Source organism: Callospermophilus lateralis, chromosome 1 (genome assembly GCF_048772815.1).
Source record: "Callospermophilus lateralis isolate mCalLat2 chromosome 1, mCalLat2.hap1, whole genome shotgun sequence".
Lineage (NCBI taxonomy): Eukaryota > Metazoa > Chordata > Mammalia > Rodentia > Sciuridae > Callospermophilus > Callospermophilus lateralis.
Window position 1 is genome coordinate 35207985 of NC_135305.1, and position 24188 is coordinate 35232172.

The 24188-nt window shown below is 35.3% G+C and overlaps 1 protein-coding gene across 3 annotated transcripts in view; it reads left to right on the top strand.

Annotated features, from left to right (window-relative positions):
* Umad1 (UBAP1-MVB12-associated (UMA) domain containing 1) overlaps positions 1-24188 on the top strand; it is a 236490-nt gene that overhangs the window by 174936 nt on the left and 37366 nt on the right. For all 3 annotated transcript variants that reach the window (XM_076861541.1, XM_076861534.1, XM_076861547.1), the window contains one exon: positions 7956-8017. In XM_076861541.1, coding sequence (XP_076717656.1) covers positions 7956-8017 — 62 coding nt within the window. The remainder of the gene's footprint in view (positions 1-7955; positions 8018-24188) is intronic.

Below are 24188 nucleotides of genomic sequence, written 5' to 3' on the forward strand. Positions count from 1 at the left end.
TAAACCTATAGAGAACTTTTGGTAATATTGCCATTTTGATGATGTTAGTTCTGCCTATCCATGAACAGGGTATATTTTTCCATCTTCTAAGATCTTCTTCTATTTCTCTCTTTAGGGTTCTGTAGTTTTCATTGTATAAGTCTTTCACCTCTTTTGTTAGGTTGATTCCCAATTATTTTATTTTATTTTATTTTTTTTGAGGATATTGTGAATGGAGTGGTTGTCCACATTTCCATTTCAGAGGATTTGTCGCTGATATACAGGAATGCCTTTGATTTATGCGTGTTGATTTTATAGCCTGCCACTTTGCTGAATTCATTTATTAGCTCTAATAGTTTCTTTGTAGACCCTTTTGGGTCTGCTAGGCATAGAATCATGTTATCTGCAAATAGTGATAATTTAAGTTCTTCTTTTCCTATTTTTATGCCTTTAATTTCTTTCGTCTGTCTAATTGCTCTGGCCAGTGTTTCAAGAACTATGTTGAACAGAAGTGGTGAGATAGGGCATCCCTGTCTTGTTCCAGATTTTAGAGGGAATGCCTTCAATTTTTCTCCATTCAGAATGATGCTAACCTGAGGCTTAGCATAGATTGCTTTTACAATATTGAGGTATGTTCCTGTTATCCCTAGTTTTTCTAGAGTTTTGAACATAAAGGGATGCTGTACTTTGTCGAATGCTTTTTCCGCATCTATTGAGATGATCATATGATTCTTATTTTTAAGCCTATTGATGTGGTGAATAACATTTATTGATTTTCATATAGTGAACCAGCCTTGCATCCCAGGGATGAATCCTACCTGATTATGGTGCACAATTTTTTGGGGTATGTTTTTGTATCCAATTCGCCAGAATTTTATTGAAGATTTTTGCATCTAGGTTCATTAGAGATATTGGTCTGTAGTTTTCTTTCTTTGAAGTGCCTTTATCTGGTTTAGGAATCAGGGTGATGTTGGCCTCGTAGAATGAATTTGGAAGTTCTCCCTCTTTTTCTATTTCCTGAAATAGTTTGAAAAGTATTGGTATTAGTTCCTCTTTAAAGGTTTTGTAAAACTCTGCTGTATACCCATCCGGTCCTGGGCTTTTCTTAGTTGGTAGTCTTTTGATGGTTTCTTCTATTTCTTCAATTGATATTGGTCTGTTTAGGTTGTCTATATCCTCCTGACTCATTCTGTCAGATCATATGACTTAAGAAATTTATCGATGCCTCCTCTATCTTCTATTTTATTGGAGTATAAGGATTCAAAATAATTTCTGATTATCTTCTGTATTTCTGAAGTGTCTGTTGTTATATTGCCTTTTTCATCCTGTATGCTAGTAATTTGAGTTCTCTCTCTTCTTCTCTTCGTTAGCATGGCTAAGGGTCTGTCGATCTTATTTATTTTTTTCAAAGAACCAACTTTTAGTTTTGTCAATTTTTTCAATTCTTTCTTTTGTTTCGATTTCATTAATTTCAGCTCTGATTTTAATTATTTCTTGCTGTTGTTCTGCTCTTCATTTTCTAGGATTTTGAGATGAAGTATGAGGTCATTTATTTGTTGTTTTTTTCTTTTTTTTAAGGAATGAACTCCAAGCAATGAATTTTCCTCTTAGAACTGCTTTCAATGTGTCCCATAGATTCCGATATGTTGTGTCTGTGTTTTCATTTATCTCTAAGAATTTTTTAATTTCCTCCTTGATGTCTTCTATAACCCATTGATCATTCAGTAACCTATTGTTCATTCTCCCAGTGATGCAAGATTTTTCCTTCCTTCTTTTATCGTTGATTTTCAGTTTCATTCCATTATGATTAGATAAGATGCATGGTATTATCTCTACTCCTTTATACTGTCTAAGAGTTGCCCTGTGACATAATATATGATCTATTTTTGAGATGGAACCATGTGCTGCTTGATGTTGGGTGGTATATTCTATATATGTCAATTAAGTCTAGGTTATTAATTGTGTTATTGAGTTCTATAGTTTCTTTATTCAAATTTGTTTGGAAGATCTGTCCAGTGGTGAGAGAGGTGTGTTGATGTCTCCCATGATTATTGTATGGTGGTCTATTAGACTCTTGAACTTGAGCAGAGTTTGTTTGATGAACATATCTGCACCATTGTTTGGGGCATATATATTTATGATTGTTATGTCTTGTTGGTGTATGGTTCCCTTGAGCAGTATATAGTGTCCCTCTTTATCCCTTTTGATTAACTTTGGCTTGAAATCTATTTTATTTGATACGAGTATGGATACTCCTGCTTGTTTCCGAAGTCCATATGAGTGATATGATTTTTCCCAACCTTTCACCTTCAGTCTATGTATGTCTTTTCCTATCAAATGCGTCTCCTGTAGGCAGCATATTGTTGGGTCTTTTTTTGTGATCCATTCTACTAGCCTGTGTCTCTTAATTGGTGAGTTTAAGCCATTAACATTTAGGGTTATTATTGAGATCTGGATTGTTCTTCCAGCCATATTTGTTTATTTATGTTACTTAACATGGTTTGTTTTTCCTCTTTGATTATTTTTCCCCCTTTACTGTACTACCTCCCACTGTTGGTTTTCATTGTTATTTTCCATTTCCTCTTCCTGTAATGTTTTGCTGAGGATGTTTTGAAGAGATGGTTTTCTAGCTGAAAATTCTTTTAACTTTTGTTTATCGTGAAAGGTTTTAATTTCATCTTCCATCCTGAAGCTTAATTTCACTGGATACACAATTCTTGGTTGGAACCCATTTTCTTTCAGCGTTTGAAATATGTTGTTCCAGGATCTTCTAGCTTTCAGAGTCTGTGTTGAAAGATCAGTTGTTATCCTGATTGGTTTACCCCTAAATTTAATCTGCTTCCTTTCTCTTGTAGCTTTTAAAATTCTCTCCTTATTCTGTATGTTGGGCATCTTCATTATAATGTGTCTAGGTGTGGATCTCTTATGATTTTGCACATTCGGTGTCCTGTAGGCTTCTAGGATTTGGGATTCTGTCTCATTCTTCAAGTCTGGGAAGTTTTCTCGTATTATTTCATTGAACAGATTGCTCATTCCTTTGGTTTGGACCTCTATACCTTCCTGTATCCCAATGACTCTTAAGTTTGGTCTCTTTATGTTATCCCATATTTCTTGGATGTTCTGCTCATGGTTTCTTAACAGTCTTGCTGAGCTGTCTATGTTCTTTTCAAGTTGAAATACTTTGTCTTCATTGTCTGATGTTCTATCTTCTAAGTGTTCTACTCTGCTAGTAGTATTCTCAATTGAGTTTTTAAGTTAGTTTATTGCTTCCTGCATTTCTAGGATTTCTGTTTGTTTGTTTTTTATAACCTCTATCTCCCTGTATAGTTGATCTTTTGCTTCTTGGATTTGTTTATGCAATTCATTGTCAAAGTGATCTTTCATTGTCTGATTTTGCTGTCTAATGTCTTCCTTGAGACTCCAGATCATCTGAAGCATGTATATCCTGAATTCTTTATCTGACATTCCATCTGCTGCAGATATTACTTCTTCTAAAGTTGAGTTGACCTGCATTGCTTGTGGTCCTTTCTTTCCTTGTCTTTTCATACTGCTCACGTTTCTTTCTGCTTGGTGAAACTGTTGTGTTATTGAATTTTCCCCCTATATATTTATATTGCTCTTATATAGTTGCATAGTCTCCCTCCCAGGCGCAGGCGGCGGCTCTGCCCCTCCTCCAATTGGGGCAATGTGCCTACCACGCAGGCAGGCCACTGGGCCTGTTCTGCAGGTCCGTTGCAGGTCCGCCTACCTAACAGGCGCAGGCGGTGGCTCTGCCCCTCAGTGGGCTGCTGGGCCTGTTCTGTCTGTCAGTTGCAGGTCTTCCTACCTTGCAGGCGCAGGCGGCGGCTCTGCCCCTCCCCCAACTGGGGAGATGTGTCTACCAAGCTGGCTGGCTTCTGGGCCTGTTCTGCTGGTGGGTTGCAGTTCCACCTAACTTGCAGGCGCGGGCAGCGGCTCTGCTCCTCCGCGGGTTGCTGGGCCTGTTCTGCTGGTGGGTGGCAGGTCTGCCTACCTTGCAGGTGCGGGCGGCAGCTCTGCTCCTCCGCAGGCTGCTGGGCCTGTTCTGCAGCTCCGTCACAGGTCCGCGTACCTTGCAGGCGCAGCAGAGGCTCTGCCCCTCCGCGGGTTTCTGGACTTGTTCTGCCGGTGGGTGGCAGGTTCACCTACCTTGCAGGCGCGGGGGGCGGCTCTGCCCCTTTGCAGGCTGCTGCGCCTGTTCTGTTGGTGGTCGCAGGTCTGCCTACCTTGCAGGCGCAGGCGCAGGCGGTGCCTCTGCCCCTCTGCCTAATGTGCAACTTTCTTCTTGTTCTTTTATCACTCACTCTGCGATGCTAGCTGCTATGCTGTGATGACAGTCAAGCAATATTATGCAGTTTTAATGATGCAAACATGAGGCTCCCTGTCAAAAGCAGAAGACTCAAGCCACTAGTTGTATGTATGAATAATCTTGGAAGCAATTCCTCAAAATATTCAACCTTTGAATAATCAAAGTCATCATCTTGGCAAACAACTTTTTTGCAAGTTCGTGACAGACTCAATCAAGATTTACCAATTAAATCGATCCCAAATTCATGATCCACTAAAACAGAGATGATTAGTGTTTGTAATTTTAAACCACTAAGGTTTGTAATCATCATACTGAGCCGAAATGAATCCCTCATACACAGTTTTCACCCGGTTCTGGGACAGAAACAGCGGGAACTGGCGCAACAGGGTCCCCTCAATTCAAGTTTAATGTTTTTTAAAAAGGCTTTGTGAGGGGCTGAGGTTTGTGGCTCAGTGGTAGAGCACTTGCCTAGCACATGTGAGGTGCTGGGTTTGATCCTCAGTACCACATATAAATAAATAAATACAATAAAGATCCATCAACAACTAATAAAAATATTTTTTAAAAAAAGGCTTTGTGAGCATTAACATGCTGCAAAAAAAATGCCACAGGTTTTGTTCTTTTTAAATGACTGACTTATAAATGAAAATTTTGAATCTATTCAGCATAGAAGTGAAAATTAACTGATATTTGAAAATGATAATATCTTATTTCACATTTCTCACCTCCATTTTTGTTTATTGTTGAAGTATCTAGCCTTTATGTGGATTATATAATATATAGACAGTAAATTAATTTTTACCATTATAAAATAATAGAAATAACTTTCAAAAATTATATTTAATTGCAACCTATTATTTCCTTTGTTGTTTCTTTAGCCTTCATCTTGTGTCTTTGTTTGTAGAGAAATAAAGTTGCAGATGGCAGTTTTCCTTGTAATCAGTTATTGTCCTATCTGAGTCATCGCCAGACATGGCATTTCAGTAAATAGTGATTCTGCAATTGCTTCCAGGCAGATGTGTTATGTGATGTCAAAAACACTAGCTGATAACCTTTCTGGTTTTTCAAGCAGTAGGGAGAATGGAGAAACTTGTGTAGATACACACCTCAGAAAATGGCAAACTAAATAGATTTGTTCTCAATGGTTTCAGTTGATTACAATGTTTGTGTGGCTATGGGTGGAGTAGTAATCATTTTTAAAGATAAATGATCTTTCTTAGAGTTAATGACTTTTCATAGTGGGTTATGCATATTTTCTCATACATACGTACACATATGTGGGGTTTTTTTTTTTTGCATGTGCATTATTAAACTCCACCTTGACCTCATTATATAGAGATCTGTATTACCTTGGCTGCTCATGTTATATTGGTCTCATGTGCACAACTAAGGAAAATAAACTCCTTGTGCATTCATTTTTCCACTAACAATTGAATGTTGGTTATTGAATCCCTAATTTTCAGACAAAAGGGGAATTCTAAAAATAAGTCTTTTCTTGTTGTGCCAATAAGTGGTCAATGTAAAGTCACTTAAAATCAATCAAAATATCCAGGTGTGGTGGTGCACGCCTGTAATCCCAGTGGCTCAGAAGGCTGAGGCAGGAGGATTTTGAGTTCAAAGCTATCCTCAGCAAAAGCAGGCACTAAGTAACTCATTGAGACCTTGTCTTTAAATAAAATACAAAATAGGACTGGGGATGTGACTATTGTCATGTGCCCCTGAGTTCAATCCCCAGTAACCTTCTCAAAAATCAATCAAAATAGTTGTTTAATATCCTAAGTCACAAGAGTAGATTGATTAAAAATTTCACTTAACAACAATAAACTTTATTATCTATAGACATAATTCAAAAATCCCTAATGCTTTTTAATGTGTTTTTCATTTTTAACTGATTTTAAAATTTAACAATTATATCACAATTATGAATTCTAGTAGCAATTGAATTAGTAGCAATATATCAGAGTGGTATTTATTAAATTTTCCTTTTAAGTTTCACAGAGTTTTAGAAGAAAGACATTACTGCTCCAATACAGTTTTTGTTCACTACCAGGAAGTCTTTTGTCACAGGTTTATAGGCAAGAAACCATAAAAATAAATTCACTAATTTATTCAATTAATACTTATTGAACTTCTGTTATGTGCTGGGCCCTGCCTAACAATAACATTGCATACAACTGAGAACAAAGCTGATCCTCAGGAATGTGCACTGACATGTTTAGATTGTAAACACTGTGGGGAGTTAAAATATCTTAAGTAATTTTAGTTCTTGCTTCATGATTTAGAATTTAACAGGGTTTTATTTAATCCTTTGAAATTTTCATGAGGCTCCTTCTTTCTTACAGTCATTGATAAACTAAACTTTCCTGTTTCATAAGGAAAAGCTAAGCTCCCCAAAGATTTTCATGCTTTATCTTCAATCAAGACTTGTGACCTTGTATGGTAACACATTCCTAACCTGTAGTGTCAGCCATGCCATCATCCATGAATTTGCTTATTGTCCCTGTTGGGGACATTCCTAGGATGGCTTAATTTGGGGGGGAAGAACAGTTTACAATTTGCTAATTTAGCTTCTGATTATGCTTCAAAAAGTAGGCTAATTTGTTGTCTACCTATCATGTATTAATCATCACCATTAGCAATAATTAATAAATTAAAGCAGGTAATTAATAAGTTAATCATGCTTATACTTGCCCAACTATATTTATATCTGTTCTATGTCCTTCCAGGCAGCTTAGTAACCTAGTTCATTTAGTAATATAACCCACTCAGGTACCAACCTTAGAAATTGAAGTATTAACTGAAGACTAATTTATGCATTTGTTCATTGTTCTTTCCTGTGGTAATGATTATCTGGCATTTGGTTAATTATTACATAGAAAAGTACAATATCTACTCCAAGGCAGGTCCACAAAAGCACAAACACTCAATGAGTAAACCTTATGGGCTAGGGTTGTGGCTCAGTGGTAGAGTGTTTGCCTAGCGTGTGTAGGCCACTGGGTTCAGTCCTCAGCACCACATATAAATAAATAAATTAAATTAAGGTGTTGTGTTCATCTACAACTAAAAAAATAATAATAAAAATAGAAAAAGAGTTGGGCTGGGGATGTGGCTCAAGTGGTAACGCACTCACCTGGCATGCGTGCAGCCCGGGTTCGATCCTCAGCACCACATACAAAGATGTTGTGTCCGCCGAAAACTAGAAAATGAATATTAAAAAAAAAATTCTCTCTCTCTCTCTCTCTTTAAAAAAAATAGAAAAAGAGTAAACCTTATGAAAAATTAATTTGGAGGACAGTTACTCATATGATAAAAATGCTGTTTTAAAATGATTTGCCTTTTTTTAAGTCAAGCTTTCTTTGTTTATTTGAACTATGACTTGATTAAAAAATAGAATTCATTTGATTTTTCTAGCATATACCTATAAAGCAGGATACATCTCTGGTGTAGGTAGTGTGTATATATATTCATGGATGACTTATGAGACCTGTATAAAACTACTGTTCTTCAGAATTAACTCATTTAATTTGTAACAAAGGAAATAGTGGTTGTTTTCATTATGTGAAACAGAATAATGAAAAAAAATTTGAGTAAGTAGAAGACAATTTGGCCTTAATAGTATGGTGAAGTTTCTGTCCTTTTTATTTCATAGGAGATACAACAAATGAACCAAGGGGTAAAGCTTCAGAAGTGGAAGGCAGCCAACCTTTGGAGGTAAGTGAAACACAGTAAGAGTCCTTTTGGGGTGAAACTGAACAAGTCACTATGATTACATATTCCTCTGAGGATAAAGAGTAACATTAGCTCTCGATATACAAACAGGTGCTTAGATACCAAGAAACAGGTGATCTGCTGAAAGTCAGAAGATATCAGTATAGGGAGGGAGGGAGTTCCCAACAGCTAAGCTTTTCTCAGTGCTAGGAATGGAAACTTTCTGTTAAAACGAAAAGGGGAATAGAGTTTTTAAGTTAAAATATCTGAACTATTTTTAACTGAGTGGTTATTCTCTAATATTTTGGATAAATAGACAGTATATGAACCTACAGAGAAAGGTTTGAAAATAACCTATTCAGAACTACATTACCTTACCATTTCCAGCAGTGAAGTACACTCTTTGACAATGTTCTATAAAAAAGCTAGGGTAGGGGCTGGGGATGTGGCTCAAGCGGTAGCGCGCTCGCCTGGCATGCGTGCAGCCCCGGTTGGATCCTCAGCACCACATACAAACAAAGACGTTGTGTCCGCCGATAACTAAAAAATAAGTATTAAAATTCTTTCTCTCTCTCTCTCCCTCTCTCACTCTCTCTTTAAAAAAAAAAAAAAAAAAAAGCTAGGGTATTCGTTCTTTTCACATGAGAAAGCTATTTGCTCCTTGAGGGTACTTGGAAATATAGTTGAGATAATTTTGAGTACTATGTAGAAATAAATTAACGTTATTTAACCACTGAAAGAATCATTTTTAAGACTTAGGGGAATGTTAAGTATTAGGGCAGAAGGGAGAGCCATGAATTTTGAAACTCTTTACCTGACACACCTCTGCTTACATTCTGTTTGTAGTGAGGGAGGTTATTGCTACATACAGCCAGAGTGAGGTCAGGAACCTGGCCTGAGTGGCCCATCATGGTGTCCCCAATGCATAACAGAGTAAGCAGCCAAAAAGACTTGTTGCATGAGTTATAACTAGGAAGTAACCTGTATTTTAAGAGAGATTTGTATTTTTATATTTATATTTTTCACAGTGAGAAAATGTTTTTAATAAGGAAAACTTATTTAGACATGATATGGGAAGTAAATTTATGAAGAGGAAAAAAGAATCATCTTTTCCATAAAACTGTTCTTTTCTTTTATTCATGCATACAACACATATTTATTAAGCACTGACTGTACCTAAGTCACTGTGCAAGGAGCTGAGTACTTAGTGATGAAAGAAACAGATCTAGGACAAAGAAAATGTCCAGCTTATATATTGAAGCAACTTGATCTATTTCATTTATTCAAACATTTAGTAAGTGCTGACCATAAATAGCATCTTTTTTTTTAATACCATGTTTAATCATTGATCCTTATTCCCAACCCCATCCCCCCACCTTTTTTTTCTATTTTATTTAGAGTCAGGGTGTCACTGAATTGCTCAGTACCTCGCTAAGTTGTTGAGGTTGGCTTTGAACTAACAATCCTCCTGCCTCAACCTCCCAAGCTTCTGGGATTACATGCGTGTGTTACCACACTGGGCATGAGTAGCATCTTTGACAGGAAATGTGTTTGGGATTTCAGAAACAACCATCCAGATGGTTCAGAAATCATCAATGATTACTTGAGTTTAATTGCTTAGTGTCTTACTCTTATTCAGACTACTATAAGAAAATACCATATACCAGGTAGTTTATAAACAACAGAAACTTATTTCCTAAAGTTCTGAAGTCTGGAAAGGCCAAGATCAGAGTGGTGGCAAATTTGGTATCTGATGAGGGCCAGCCTTTTGGTTTTCAGTTCTTTCCTTCTCGTGGGTCCTAACAGCAACAACAACAAAAAAAACTTTGGTGTACCAAAAGCCAATTTCTCCAAAGGGCCCTAAGAAAAATGAGTTATATTTTGGCAACCACAAACGTTCACTTTTAAGCTTTATGCAACCCCTACCAATTTATCTATATTCTCATTATAAATAATATTTTACATTTCTTGTATATTCCTTAAAAATTAAAATACTGAGAACCATTCTGCTAGTACAGTAATTGTAATTATGAATCACAGTGTATATATTTCTAATACTAACTGAAATCATTGAACTCTTCCTTGCTAATGTACTAAGAGTGCCAAAAATAAGATTTTTTATGGGTAACTTCTAAGAAGTTTAAGAAAAAATATTTAGGAGAATTCTAGTCTCTTCAGTCCCTTAAAAGGAAACTAATCCCACTCATGAGGACTTCATTTTCATCATCTAACACCTCCCAAAGGCCATACCTCTGGATACTGTCACCTGGAGGATTCATATTCAACCTATGAATTTGGGGGAGGATAGAAACATTCAGATCTGCAAAACTCAGTTATTTTTCAAAGCTTGCTCACTAATAGAATTTCAAGATTAATTCTTTTGAAAGGAATTTTCAAGATTATAATCCTTAGAAGTTTGAAACTAGCTGCCTCCTAGACTTTCCATTAATACAATCAATTGTTAATGATTAAGTCTGGATGTATATATTTGTGCTGTATTTGATATTTCAAAAGTGCCTTCCAAGTAGCTTCTGGGCAGTGTGAGGGCAGTGTTTGTTGTCAGAGAGCTCACTGATACAGCAGACTAGAAACAAGTACACTATAAAGGAGGTCACAGTGTTAAATCACAGTGCAAGAGTACAATAATGAAAAGTACTTTTAGAGGCTATGTATGTTTTGTCACAAAAAAAAGCCTGATGATATTTAATTTGATCTTAAACTTCCAAAAAATGGGATTCTTTATTCCATTCCTTCAAAAATGCAAAACAAAAATATTGTTGCACATTCTTTCCCTCATCCCCACCTTCACCTCCACACCTTGTTTCAGTCAAAATGAGCTTAATCCAATCTTGAGGCTTTAAATTCTGTGTAGAGTCTCATGATTCCCAAAGTGTACCTCTGCTTAGACCTCTCACCTGAGTTCTAGACCATATATCCAACTGTATACATTTTACTTGGAAGTTTCTTAACAGTTTAGCCATTACCTGATCATGATTCCTGGCCCCACCACTCTGAAGCTTCTCTTTCTCCAGGTTTCCATCACTTCTATTTAATATCACCACCATATATTATTGGTTTAGAACTGAAACCCCTGTGGCTCCCTTCTTTCCCTCACACTCCGAATCTAGTCCATCAGCAAGTCTTGTCATCTGTCTGGAATCTGACTGCTTCTCAGTGTTGTCATTGTTAGTCTAAACCACCACTTTTACTAGGACTCTTCCCTCTTAAGCCCATTCTTCGTGTAGCAGAGAGAATTATCAGCCAGATCACATCATTTCTTGGCTTCAAATCTGCTGACTACTCACTGGACAGAGAATACACACTCAGCACTTTGCAGTGGGCTACAAAGAGCTCCATGCTCTCTCCAATTTCATTTCTCTCCATATCCCTAGTCCCCATCCTCATCTACCACCTGCCTTCCTGACCCTTGATGATGATAAGCTCTTCCTCATCTCAACCTTGTGTTTGCTAGCCACCCTCCCACTTTCTACCAGAACATTACTTGGCTCTTTCCTTATCATTCAGGTGTAACTTTTCATGACTACCTCGGCTATGTCCTTCCCCTGATACTATTATATAACTTTGTTTTTCCATCACATTTATTACTCTTGTAGATTATTCATTTGTCTACTATCTGCCTCCCTGACTAGAATGAAAACAGACTTTGTATAGCTAGAGTCTGGTACCTATATAGAAAGTACTCGGTAAGTACTTGTTAACTGATGATGTAGGTCTCATTTAATGTTTTCGTCCATCTGTCAAAGGCCTAAATGTCATTTGATTCATTCTTTTCACCTCCTTATCAATCTATCAAGTTTTTTTGATACTACCTACCAAATATCTTCCAGATCTGGTTTTTCCTACCACAACTAGGTCCTCATCTGTTCACTGGACTGTTATGAAATGATCAGTTTCTTTCCCAAATGTCTTTCTTACAAAAAGAGCAGCATGTTTTGTTACTTCTGCACTCAGAAACAAAAAAACCTTGAAATCTGCAGAGTAAAGCTTAAGCTTCAAACTCTGTCCCTTCCTTTGGGAACCCTTTTTTCTGTTCCTCCAACCAGGGACAATCTCATTGTCTTCTTACACTTATGTTGTCTTTTAAGATTTGACTTTAGTGTGAGTTTCTGGAAGGTGGGAACTACATCTTAATTAGCTTTATGGCCTCAGCAGCTCTCATACTGCTAGACATGTGGCAAGGCGTAAATGCCCTGTCAATGATTTCTAGATGAATAAATGGGTAAATAAGAGATCCTCTTAGGAGTAAAACTCTTTGTTAAATTCTGTTTTCAACTTTACATTATGAACACAAGAGTTACATCTTTTCTCAGTGTAAAAAATGTTTTTTCTTAAACTTCTTAGGAGTTACCCATAAAAAAAAAAAATCTTATTTTTGGCACTCTTACTACATTAGCAAGGAAGAGTTCAATGATTTCAGTTAGTATTAGAAATATACACACAAAAGTATTAGAAATAACTACAATTACTGTACTAGCAGAATGGTTCTCAGTATTTTAATTTTTAAGGACTATACAAGAAAGTAGAAATATTATTTATAATGAGAATATAGATAAATTGGTAGGGGTTGCATAAAGCTTAAAAATGAACGTTTGTGATTGCCAAAATATAACTCATTTTTCTTAGGGACCTTTGAAGAAATTGGCTTTTGGTACACCCAAATTTTTGTTGTTGTTGAACACATACATTGCCTATCATTTTCCAGGATTCAAATTAGATATGGAGATGGGGAGGGTATGGACATGTGTAAAACTCAATGACTCTAAGAGATGCAAGAGTTCTTGTTCTATTAGTGGAAAAGTAGAAAGTTCAATGTCACTAGAATGTAAAGTAGAATAAAATAAATTCTTTGAATTCCTTAACTACAAAGATAGCTATGAGCTTTCAATAAAGGAAGAAATAGCATTAGGGGGAGTCAAGAAAGGCCATCAATGAGCTTTGAATCATGAATATTTTTTCTAATTACTTATGATTAATTTTTATATGATTAAAATAAGTTCCTTGGAAATGGAGTCCTTTATTAAGAACATTTTGGAAATAGAGGCAAATCATATTATGAAACTGCTTTACATAAATTTCAATGACAGTTCATAAAGGTTTAAAAGTAAAATGAAAGTAACTTGGACTATTTTACAATGTAGTTTTAATGGCAGTTAAAATATTTCTTAAGTAGTCTGTGATATTTTTTCTGATTCTTTATAGCCCATGTATTTAAAAACTGTGTTCCCAATTTAAGTACATCTTTCAAAATGATGGAAAATCTAAAATCTAGGCAGAATAAAATTTGGAAAGAGAGATCTGGTTTGGGCATCATGTTAATTTTTACAGAGTTGGATTTTGCGATATTTTAATAAATGTATACAAAAGACCATCTATGAAAAGAAGCATTTATGTTTGTTTTAAGTAATTACTAGGATTTTGTCCTTTGTGAAATTAATATATCATTCATTCCAGAAAATTGTAATTCCCCAAAATTCTTAAAAGATTTGTCTCTTTTTCATTTCACTTTCTAAAGTAGTTTAGAATTTTGCTTAATGATGACTTAAATTAATTAATACTATTTCTACCTTATAGTTCTCTATGTATGATCCTAAGATATTATCATCTGAAATATGGTAACTTAAAACATCATTGAACTATATAGTCATCAAAACATAATTTTTCTCAAGTTATGTGTTAATCTGTGTTTTAGAAGCAACGTTTAACAGAGTTCACTATACTTCTGATATGTACAGGATGAACTCCAACAAACCCATGTTTGGGCTTTATTAAAATTAAAGTCATTAGACTCTAGTACTTGGGGGAAGAGTTATAATTGGAATTAATTATCCAATTAGAGGATTATCCACATCCTTATGTTCTTTCTTTGTTTCTTGTTGGCCTTCTGGGTAAATTTTGATAGTGAGTTGTAATGACCTTGTTACTACTTACTGCCTTCTGTAGTTTTTAGGAGCCTGTTACTTACAGCTCAAGGGGATAAACTCTCAGACTCAGAAGGGAACTGGTTTTGATTTTTTTGCCATTGTGACTCATTTCTTAAGAGAATAAATGTTACAAGCAAGCAAATAGTCACACTATTCTATTTTTCAGTCCTGGAAAGTATTTTATATTGTGAAAACTGGAGCCATATTAGCTACCAACTAACTGGGAAACTTGTTCTTTTTGGCTTTGTAGGTATATTTGGGAACTTGTGAATATGTAAATTTCAACTTTTAATATAACTGTATCCAGTTTGGGTGACTATATATTTTAACCTAGTTTTAGCAAATATTTTATATTATATGTTAATTGAACTTAAACTTCTTAGATTTGTAATCACAAAAACTATTTCTAAAATTTGCAGTTATTTTTACTCTCCAAGACTGAGGAATATTTTTATTTACTTATGGGTCTAAAGCTAATCAAATATAAAAACAAGCCAATAAAGACTCCCCACAAAATCATAATTCCATTTGTGTATTTATCTTGAGTGATAACTAATTCACATATGCATATGGAGACACATATAAAATAATAACTAACAGATGGCATAGCTGCAAAGTAGGATTTATAAAGATTATTATCAGCTGGTGGTATTGAGATACTCCTGTGGTTATACTGACAGAAGACACAAAATTATTTATAGCTGTAAACGTTGGCACTAATATCCCTCCAACTTCTGTTAACCAAAGTAGTTTATTGCATATTTAATATAAAGTATGCCTAATTTTTTAATGAAGACCCAACACAACCTAATGGCCAGTTTGTACAGAAAATTTAATAGATGATGGTTGCAAAACTCATAATTAAGGTTATAGCAGTAACAAAAATCACTTTGCTAAAATCAGTAAGTGCATGATATTAGAGTCCCTGGGGGACTTTCCTATTTGTCCAGGTTATTTCAAGTACACTACTAAGTCTAGCCCACAATGGCCACTCTCTAATTCAATTGTAAACAAAAAAATTGAGTTCTTTTTAACTAGGTAGGTATGGAAGCTTATTTATTAATAGTTAAGTTACATGTAGACTTTATAGTTCAGTAATTTAGGGAACAGAAGTTGTGTTGTTATTTTGATTATTTAAAAACTTTTACTTTAACTTGAAAGTACTAATGGTATATATCAATGTAGTATAATGTGATGTTTTGATATATGTCTACAATTTGGAATAATTAAATCAGGCTAATTGCAAATCTCAACTCACATGCTTATCATTTTTGTTTGAAAACCTTAAAAAACATTATTTTAGCAATTCTGAAGTATACAATGCATTATTATTCATCATAGTTATAATTCAGCCACTAAAGCCTTGTCCTGTGTAACTGAAACTTTGTACCCCTTTGTCAATAGCTTCGCTTATTCTACTATCGCCCTTCCCCAGCCTAAAAGTTGACTTTTTTGAAAAGATATGGGTACACATAATAATGAAACCTATTGGTTTTACTTCTGGCGTGTTTTCATATGTCCCTTATGTCTTTTCACAGAGCTGTGGGAGCCTTCAGACTGTAGAGACTAATTTCCTTGTTGTTTTTATTTCAGATTGTTACTAAAATAAAGAAAATATCCTTGAGCTTTGTGAATTCCATATGATGTAGACTTTGGTTACCACTTCTTAAAAAGGGGAATAAAATTAGCCCATTAAATACTGGGTTCTGTTATATGGGAAAGAATTGGGACTGGGTGTATAGGAAAAATGTGTATTAGAGGCCCTGAAAGGTAAAATGAAGGGGGCAGGTCTCAAGAATAGTTTCACATGTAGTAAATGTTCAGCCACTGGGTGCCAGGAGTTTTATTTTTAAGAATTTTTTAGTATTATATGTATATAAGCATATAAATTCAAAGTTTTGGAGGGTACAAAGATTATTTGAAAGTTGCGTATTCTCACAAGACTGTTCATAGTCTGAATACAGATATACTGATATGGATATTGAAGGCAGTGTAAATTGGTACAGCCATTTTTGGAAAGCATTTTGGCAATAAGTATTAAGAGCTAAGAAGATATTAATATGATTTGACAGTAATTCTACTTATAGGATTCTATTCTAAGAAAATAATTTTTTAAATCCACAATTTTTATGTACAAAAAAGATGGCATATTCACTCAGGGGAATGTTTTTCAGTTTTCACAAATGACACTGATGATGTGCTTTCAACAACAGATATTTGGTTTCATAATTTCAGCTAACAATATGATATACAAAATTATATGCATTATGACTGCTACTTTGTAAAAAAACTGAAGAAAAATGATGATATAATACCTAAAAATATTAAGAGTAGGTATAATTGAGAGAATAGGTATATAGGTTAAATCATTCTTTCCAGTGTAATGAATGTATCTTGGCTTTTTCAAATTTTTATTTTTATTTTTTTAGTTATAGATGGACACAATACCTTTATTTAATATTTATTTATTTTATGTGATACTGAGGATCAAACCCAGTGCCTCACACATGCCGGGCATGCACTCTACCACTGAGCTATAACCCCAGCCCTGTATCTTGGCCTGTAAATAATGATGTTGGTTATGAGAAAACAATCTGTTCACTCAAATACAGTTGTTGTTTCATAGAAGAACTATTTGTGTGATAATCAAACAGTGGATTGAGATGATCTTTAAGGACATGATTTTGGCACTTTTCTGGCCTGGCTCATTTAGGGTTAAGATCTCTTAATTAGTTGATCACAGAGCATCACATCTGATCACATTTTGTCAAAACATCTGTGCCCTGTCACCCAGGGACTTCCCAGCAGAGAGAAGAGTGAGGTGATTTGGAGGTTATTCTTCGTGTCTTATTGGAAAATAGCCTGATCCAAACTTTCTCATTAATCAACTCCAATGTTATTGTCAGTGCAACTTTTTTTAAAGGCAATTTTTCCCATCCCAAATTTGTAGACTACTGATTTGAAAATATATTTGTCTAAAAATCTCACTCTTTTCTTTATACATATATGATTCTGAGAATCTTACTTTGAAGAATTTACCTTTATAATAATTGCATTTAAGAATATAACTTTATCAGAGAAATGCCATGATCTTTTTTTCTCCTAATACAAAACCCATTCACATTTCTGATTTCTTTACCCATTGGACCACACTTAGGTTATTGCATTGTCATTTAAACAGAAGTTTTATTCTGTGATGTGTTTATTCTCTTATGCAAGATCAAGATATCTTTTGGGAAGATGATTTTGTAGAATACATTTCTCCATCCTTTATTTTCATCTAAATTGCTGGGTCATATAATAGATTAAAAGTATACTTTTGCTGGACTCCTTTGCTGATTAAATGTATCATTTAGGAAGAGTCCTAAACTTCTCTTCAAATTCAGTTCTTAGTCTGTGAAGTAAGTGGATTAGATGCCATGTCTGAGATTTTTTTCTCTCCAGAAGTCATAGCTGTTTACCTCTTGGAAAGGGAACTGAAGTTTTGCCAAATAATGATCTTTTGGGGGTGGTTCTGGGGATCTGAACCTAGGACCTCATACATACTAGGCAAGTGCTATACCCCTGAGCCTCCAAACCCCTCTTTTTACTACCACTTCAGTTGGGTGGGGAGCTGGAGAAACAGGGAGTTGCTGTATAATAAGGAGGTTTTAGGCATTGATTAATCATGCTTTATGCTTGTTAGAAAGGAACAGTCCCAACAATTCTTGTAGGTAAATTGTCAGACTGCAAAAATCACTTCGATGATTGATCCTTGCTTTCACTAACAAAGTCCGAATTGGGGGAATGATACATTCAGCTGCTGGTAAAGAACAATTAAAATAGTCACTCATTATTATTTGTTTATGTCTACCAACTCTTGACTTTTACATGTGAACATCAGATTAGCATAGATTATTTTGCCTGAAACACTGCCAGGATTAATTAAAATAAGGTCTGCTTATCAAGTTTTTAAAGGTGTTTTCCATAATTTCAAATTTAAACATTTTTGTTACCAGTGCATCTGTTTCCTAATTTCAGTTTTTCCAGAGAAAAAAATTATAATCAAAAGGTCATAATTCTGATTCTTCTGGCTTCCATTGAGTTTAACTAGCACACTGAAACATAATGTTCATTCATCGTAGCCAGTAGACCAGACCATGTGAGGTGTATGAGAGCTGCCCCTATTTCCATCCAAAATGCACATATGGTGTGGGTAAGGCATTAATATGAGTTTTATGCAATGTTTCTGCTCATGTACACAGTCTGTTGCTCAGCACCAATTATTCCCTGCCAGAAACCTGCTAACCTGCTGCTTTTGTAGCTCTGCTTGATGAAGCTATGTAGCTTCAAATGACCACAGTGGTTATTTATTTATCTTTAGCAATCTTTGTTTGTTAGTTATATAATTTAACCTACTTTATCTGTTGATTGATTGTATTGACTGCCATTAGAATCAAAGAACTGAAACCTTGTTACTGCATTGCATGGAGCTGCAGTAGATCCAATATATGTGTTAAATATATGTTTAAAAGAAGGAACCAAAATGTGAAAATACTAGGTTTTTTTTTCTTGCTGAATATAGTTTTCTGTCTCCAATTTAGAAGTTATTATTAAAAAAAACTTATTCAGTATTCTGTTTGTATTTTGGTAGTCGCCTTACTGTTATTATTGCTAGTTTTCACTTTTGTAGTTTTTTTTTAATGGTTGTTCAAAACATTACAAAGCTCTTGACATATCATATTTCATACATTAGATTCAAGTGGGTTATGAACTCCCATTTTTACCCCAAATACAGATTGCAGAATCACATCGGTTACACATCCACTTTTGTAGGTTTAAAAGCCACAAAATCAGCAGGGTGAGAGGTCCATGTTGGGAGAACAACTGTTCCCTATTTCCCACAGCCATCCTTTTTCTAATCCTCCGTTGTTTAATTAGTAGCAAATGGTTCTTATTCTGTCCTGCTTTGGTTCATATTACAGTCTTAACTTCTAGAGACTATATAGAGAGTTTAAAGTACAACCATGTTTGTGATGGCTTCACACAACTAGATATTTCTTCTTGAAGGATAAATTCCATCTGAATCTTCAGGTAATGCAGAAGTAGCATGCAGGTATGTACTTGGTCTAGTTGACATTATCTGGATGTTTCATTTTGAACCTTACTGAAGATTCATAGAACTGAATGAATACACACACAAAAAAATATACTTGAATTAATCTCTGCTATATTTACTTAGGTCTTACATTTCTTTCCAGACCTAGCAGGCCCCATTCCTTACTGTGTGGCAGGTTTTCTGTGTTCTTCCTACCTGTTCAATAATTGAGGCGAATTTTTATCCATACCCTATTTAATGTCTGCTTTTGGGCTTTCATATTCTCAGGAACATGTCTTTCACACATCATCTTTTAAATTAGTTACAAAATCATGAGTGTAAACTCATAAGCTTTCTCTAAAAGCAGTTATATAATAGACATATACATGTACTAGAACCTCCTAATGTAAAAGCTAAAAGTCATATTTTTTTAAGTAATAGCAACCTGCATTTTCCGTACTTTTTTGTGCCACTTGAAAAGAGAGAAAAAGGCTGGCACATGATCTACACATGAGTACAGTGACAGTGGACTGAAGTACCATTTACATAATAAGACAAGCCCAGGAAAACTTTCTCAGAACTTCTTATCTGACAAGAGTCAGCAAAGGAGTTGTATAACCTCATTACTTATGTTGGTGACTGTCAGAGAATAGTTGGAGGAGCAGCCAGTTTATTGGTCCTTCAAGATATTCTGGGATTTATTACTAGCTCGAGCTAGCCCATCAGATAGCTGTATATGTATACCACATTGCCTTGGTCCTTCACAGATTGCCCTCCCCAAAGTGTTTTTCAGTTTGAGTAACTGTGAGAAACTGTTGTGTGGAATACTCTCTGACTTTTATCGTGGAAGTCTTACAGAGACATAGTCTCCCACATTCCATAATTTCCCCTTTGCAAGGTCCCACTCAGGTCTTCTGATTTCTTATTGCTTTTGTACTAACTGAAAATGTTTAATTTTTCCTGAAGTAGTAATAGTCTCTTTTCTTCACAGTCATAGTGAATTTTGTATCTTAGCATTTTTTAAATTTTTCTTTGGCTAGGAGGAAACTCAGACCTCAATTTACAATTAATCATTTAGGACCTGATGGAATATGTATTTGCATACTTTATTTTTCTTTTACCTGGTGATCTTGTTCTTTATTTTTCCTGGACATAATTTTTAAATTTACTGTGAATCTTGCTAGCTACTTGAGATTCATTTTGTAGAGGAAAGGGTTAAAACATGCACATATGAATTTTTTGAAATAGTTATGTAAAATAAATTTGTATTTGAACTCTTTATTTTAATAGATTATAAGTAATATATACATACCCCGCAATTATAATTTTCTTTTGCTCCGCTCTTTTAAAAAAATCATATGAGAGAAAAACGTGTGTATAAGTTTTTACTTTGAGACTATGTATGACACACCTTAACCTCCCATGCCTGAGTGAAGTCTACCAATTGGCTCACACACTGATCTCCAGTTTAATGTGTTTTCTTCAGTGTATTTGTTGACTGCTTGATGCAGGTGAAAGCAGTTTACTTTCCAGGTCATCAACCTGATCCAGCTGTTTTCCTGTGGGAAGTATGCCAGGCAGCTGCAACTCTCGCTGTTTGCCATATCAATTACTTCGGGGTCTCCTTCTACATACACTTTTTCTTCTAATGATGTAGCTATACTTTCTAGACAGTGTACCACTTGGATTTTAGGCTTCAGTATAGAGGATGGAGGAAAAGTAACTAATTAAATTAAAGGTAGTTTTTATTTTAGTATTAATAGTTCTTCACAGTAGCAAACTCATAGAACCCTTGCAATACCATACTATAGATAGCTGCAAAAATACAAACTTTATCATCAGATATACTTGGAGCTTGACCTCACCTTATATGTTGCTTTTGACAAAGCACTTAGCCTCTCAGATCTTTATCCATTTGCTGCAAAATGGGAAATGATGCTATTTATCTTACAGGTTATTGTATTAAATGAGCTAATATATAAAATTTATTTATGCTTATGTACATAGTGTCTGATATGTACTAGACAATAAGTGTGTCGTTTTAAATTTGAAGAAAATTATGGTTGATGCCTTGCAAATCATGTCAAAGTAGGGTGAAAGGTTTTAAATCAGTTAGGAATTCTACTCAGCTGAGAGTTTCAGAGATTTGAAAGGCAGTGCTTTAATTTCAGGACTTATTTTTTCCATATGGTGAGAAGTCTGGCAGAAGGTGGCTGAAGAATTGGCTCAGGAGCTCAGGGGTGCTAAGATCAAGTTCTATGACTTCTTTTCTCATCCTTGCAAGATAGCTATTGCAGCTTTAGCTATTACATCCACATTCCAGGAAATTAAAAGGTAGAAAACAGCAAAAAGAGAATAAAAGTACCTGTGTCTAGAAAATTCCCAGAAATCTCTAACAGTGTTTTTATTAGACATAGACAAATTGTGTCACATGAACCCCTTGGTGACAAAGGAGACTGGGAAAATGTTTTCTAGTCTGATAGTTTGCTACCACCAGCAAGATTAGAGACCTAGTAATGAGGACAAAAGGAAAGGTGAATATTAGATTGTAAGCAATCTCTGATATAATATCAACCTTTTTTGTTTTTAGAAGCTTCATTTTTCCAATGGTAGACAGCATGGGGGCAGGGGGACAAGTAGAGACAAATAGCCATTGGTGTTAAGGATTCTATTTGTAGGCAGGAAGTCTTTGAGTATTCAACAAGGGTGGGGATATAAAAAGTTAAGCATGGTACTGGTAGGTATTTTACATATATTATCTCATTAATATTCAGAGGTGAGATGGACAGTATTGTCTATGAATTTTATTGGGGTAAGACTCAATAATATCAATTCCCCAAGGTCACAAAAGTACACAGAAATCAGATTTGCATCTCTAACTGACTTAAAACCTTTGTTTTACAATACAGCTTTCCTGCCTCCATTATCTAAATAACCCTGAAGAAACCTTCTGTTGCACTTTACTTTTGTTTTCCATAGTGCCTTCTACAACTGAGGTCCCCAATCATTGTATGTTAGATTAACTGAATTGTGTGTAGAATTAAACTGAGCATTATGTAAAGGATTGCTGCTGGTGGTCGCTGAAGGCTATTTCCATCTCATCACCACCTTTCAGAGCCTTGGATTTTTACCTTCAGAATCAATAGCACCTGGACCATTCCTTGGGACAAAGGGAAGGTGGCAAAGCCGCAGTGACCAGTCTCAGAGATCATAAATCCAACGTTGAAAGCATACAGAATGACAGCATGGAGACAAATACCTTCTCAAATCAGAAGGCAGGGAATTATCCTTGACTTCTTTTTCCTCTGCTCTCAACCCAGTTGATCAACAACTCACTTCATTATACCTCCTCTGCCTACCTCACTTAGCTGTCCTTTCCTCTCTCCGCGCTGCAGCTGTAGTACTTCAGCTGTCTATGACATGGACTTGCTGTCTTTGACATGAACTACTGATTGCAAAGAGTTTCTGTAATGACCCCTGATCCCCATTTTTACTTTAGTCACTCCATTTGCCCTCGTTTTGGCTATCTTAATTGATGGTATCAGAGGCTCTTTATGTCTGACATGCATGGCCCTTAATGATCTGGTCCTGGCCCTCAGTATTAACATCCAAGTCAGTTCTGTGTCACCATGCAGAATTTCTTAACATATCTTGAGCATATTCCTGTCTTCTGGAGTTTTTATGTATGTGTAATTTTTATCCCTTTCCTGGAAAGCTTTTTTATCCCATACCCCTCATATTCACTTGGCAAATTCTTATTCATCCTTCAAACCTCTGCTCCAATATTCCTTCTTGACTCCATCTTTGTCTCCCCTAGGCAGTGTAAAGTCCTCTCTTTCTCCCTTAGCAATTTGTATATGTCTTTGTGCCATGACCAGGAGTGTCATGAAGTGGAGATCCAGTTTGATTCATCATTGTGTTCCCCTGTGCCTAGCACTGTGCATGATATGTAGCAGTCATGTAATAAATGTTGAACATTTGATCTGTGCAGGGACACTTAGATTAGACCAAAGACGGAATAATTGCTGCTAGCCCCAATAGCTATAATTTCGGATAAGTTCCTTACTTTTCAATACTAGAATAGTGGGAGTATATTTGTAAATTACTTTATCTCTCTGAATTGAATTATTCTCATCAATTTCTTTAGAGTTCCTGTTAGTTTTTCAGATTATCTTTAATCATTCCTCTTATGCTAGCTGAATGATAATTCTAATTTCCAAATCCTTAAGTGAGTTCTGCCTCTCTTGTCCAAAATTTAGCCTGCCACAATTATTTTATATTGATTATATATTAATCCTTTCCTCAAAACTCAGTAGTGTTTGGAATTTTTTTTCCATTTATCTCTACTGTTTTGGCATTGCTTCCTAACTGAAGACACATTTTAAATGGTATTTTTTAAATGATTAAAATTGTTATTTCTTTTTTTTTAGCCACAATTCCTAAAGATCTTTCTGTATGTGTTTTGCCTCCATAACACAGGACTTTGCAGCACAAAAATCAAGAAGTTTGCAAAATAAAGTAATAAGCATCTGAATATTTTCTTCAAAACATGAATATATTGCTGCTTCTTAACTGTTTAATCTTCAGTTTTTAATACATCAAATAATGTTTACATTCAGTAGTTACTTATATTGTATTGTCCTCTATTTGACAAGTCACAGGTTACTTACTGGTGGAATGTAAGATTTTTTGGTTCTTTGGTACTGAGGATTGAACCCAGGGCACTTAACCAATGAATCACATCCCTTGCTGTTTTTACTTTTAATATTTTATTTAGAGACAGGCTTTTACTAAGTTGTATAGGGCCTCACTAATTTGCTGAGGTGGCTTTGAACTCACAATCCTCCTACCTCAGCCTCCCGAGCCATAGGAATTATAGGTGTATGCCAAATGTAAGATTCTTGAATGCTGCATAATTGTGATTTCTGAAGGGGCTTTATAAGTATGATGGTAGTAGGACCTACACTTAAACCGAAGGGTCACAGAATATAAAGTTAATTTGTCACAAAAAGATTTGCATTTTATCATTGCCTAACTAAAACCTGTTTAGCTTGGTTAATAATAATTTTCAAGCTTCTCATCCAAGTACATTTTTGAAATATCAAATTATTCCATTTATTTCAGCAAATATTTCTCAAGCACCTGTTTTGGACAA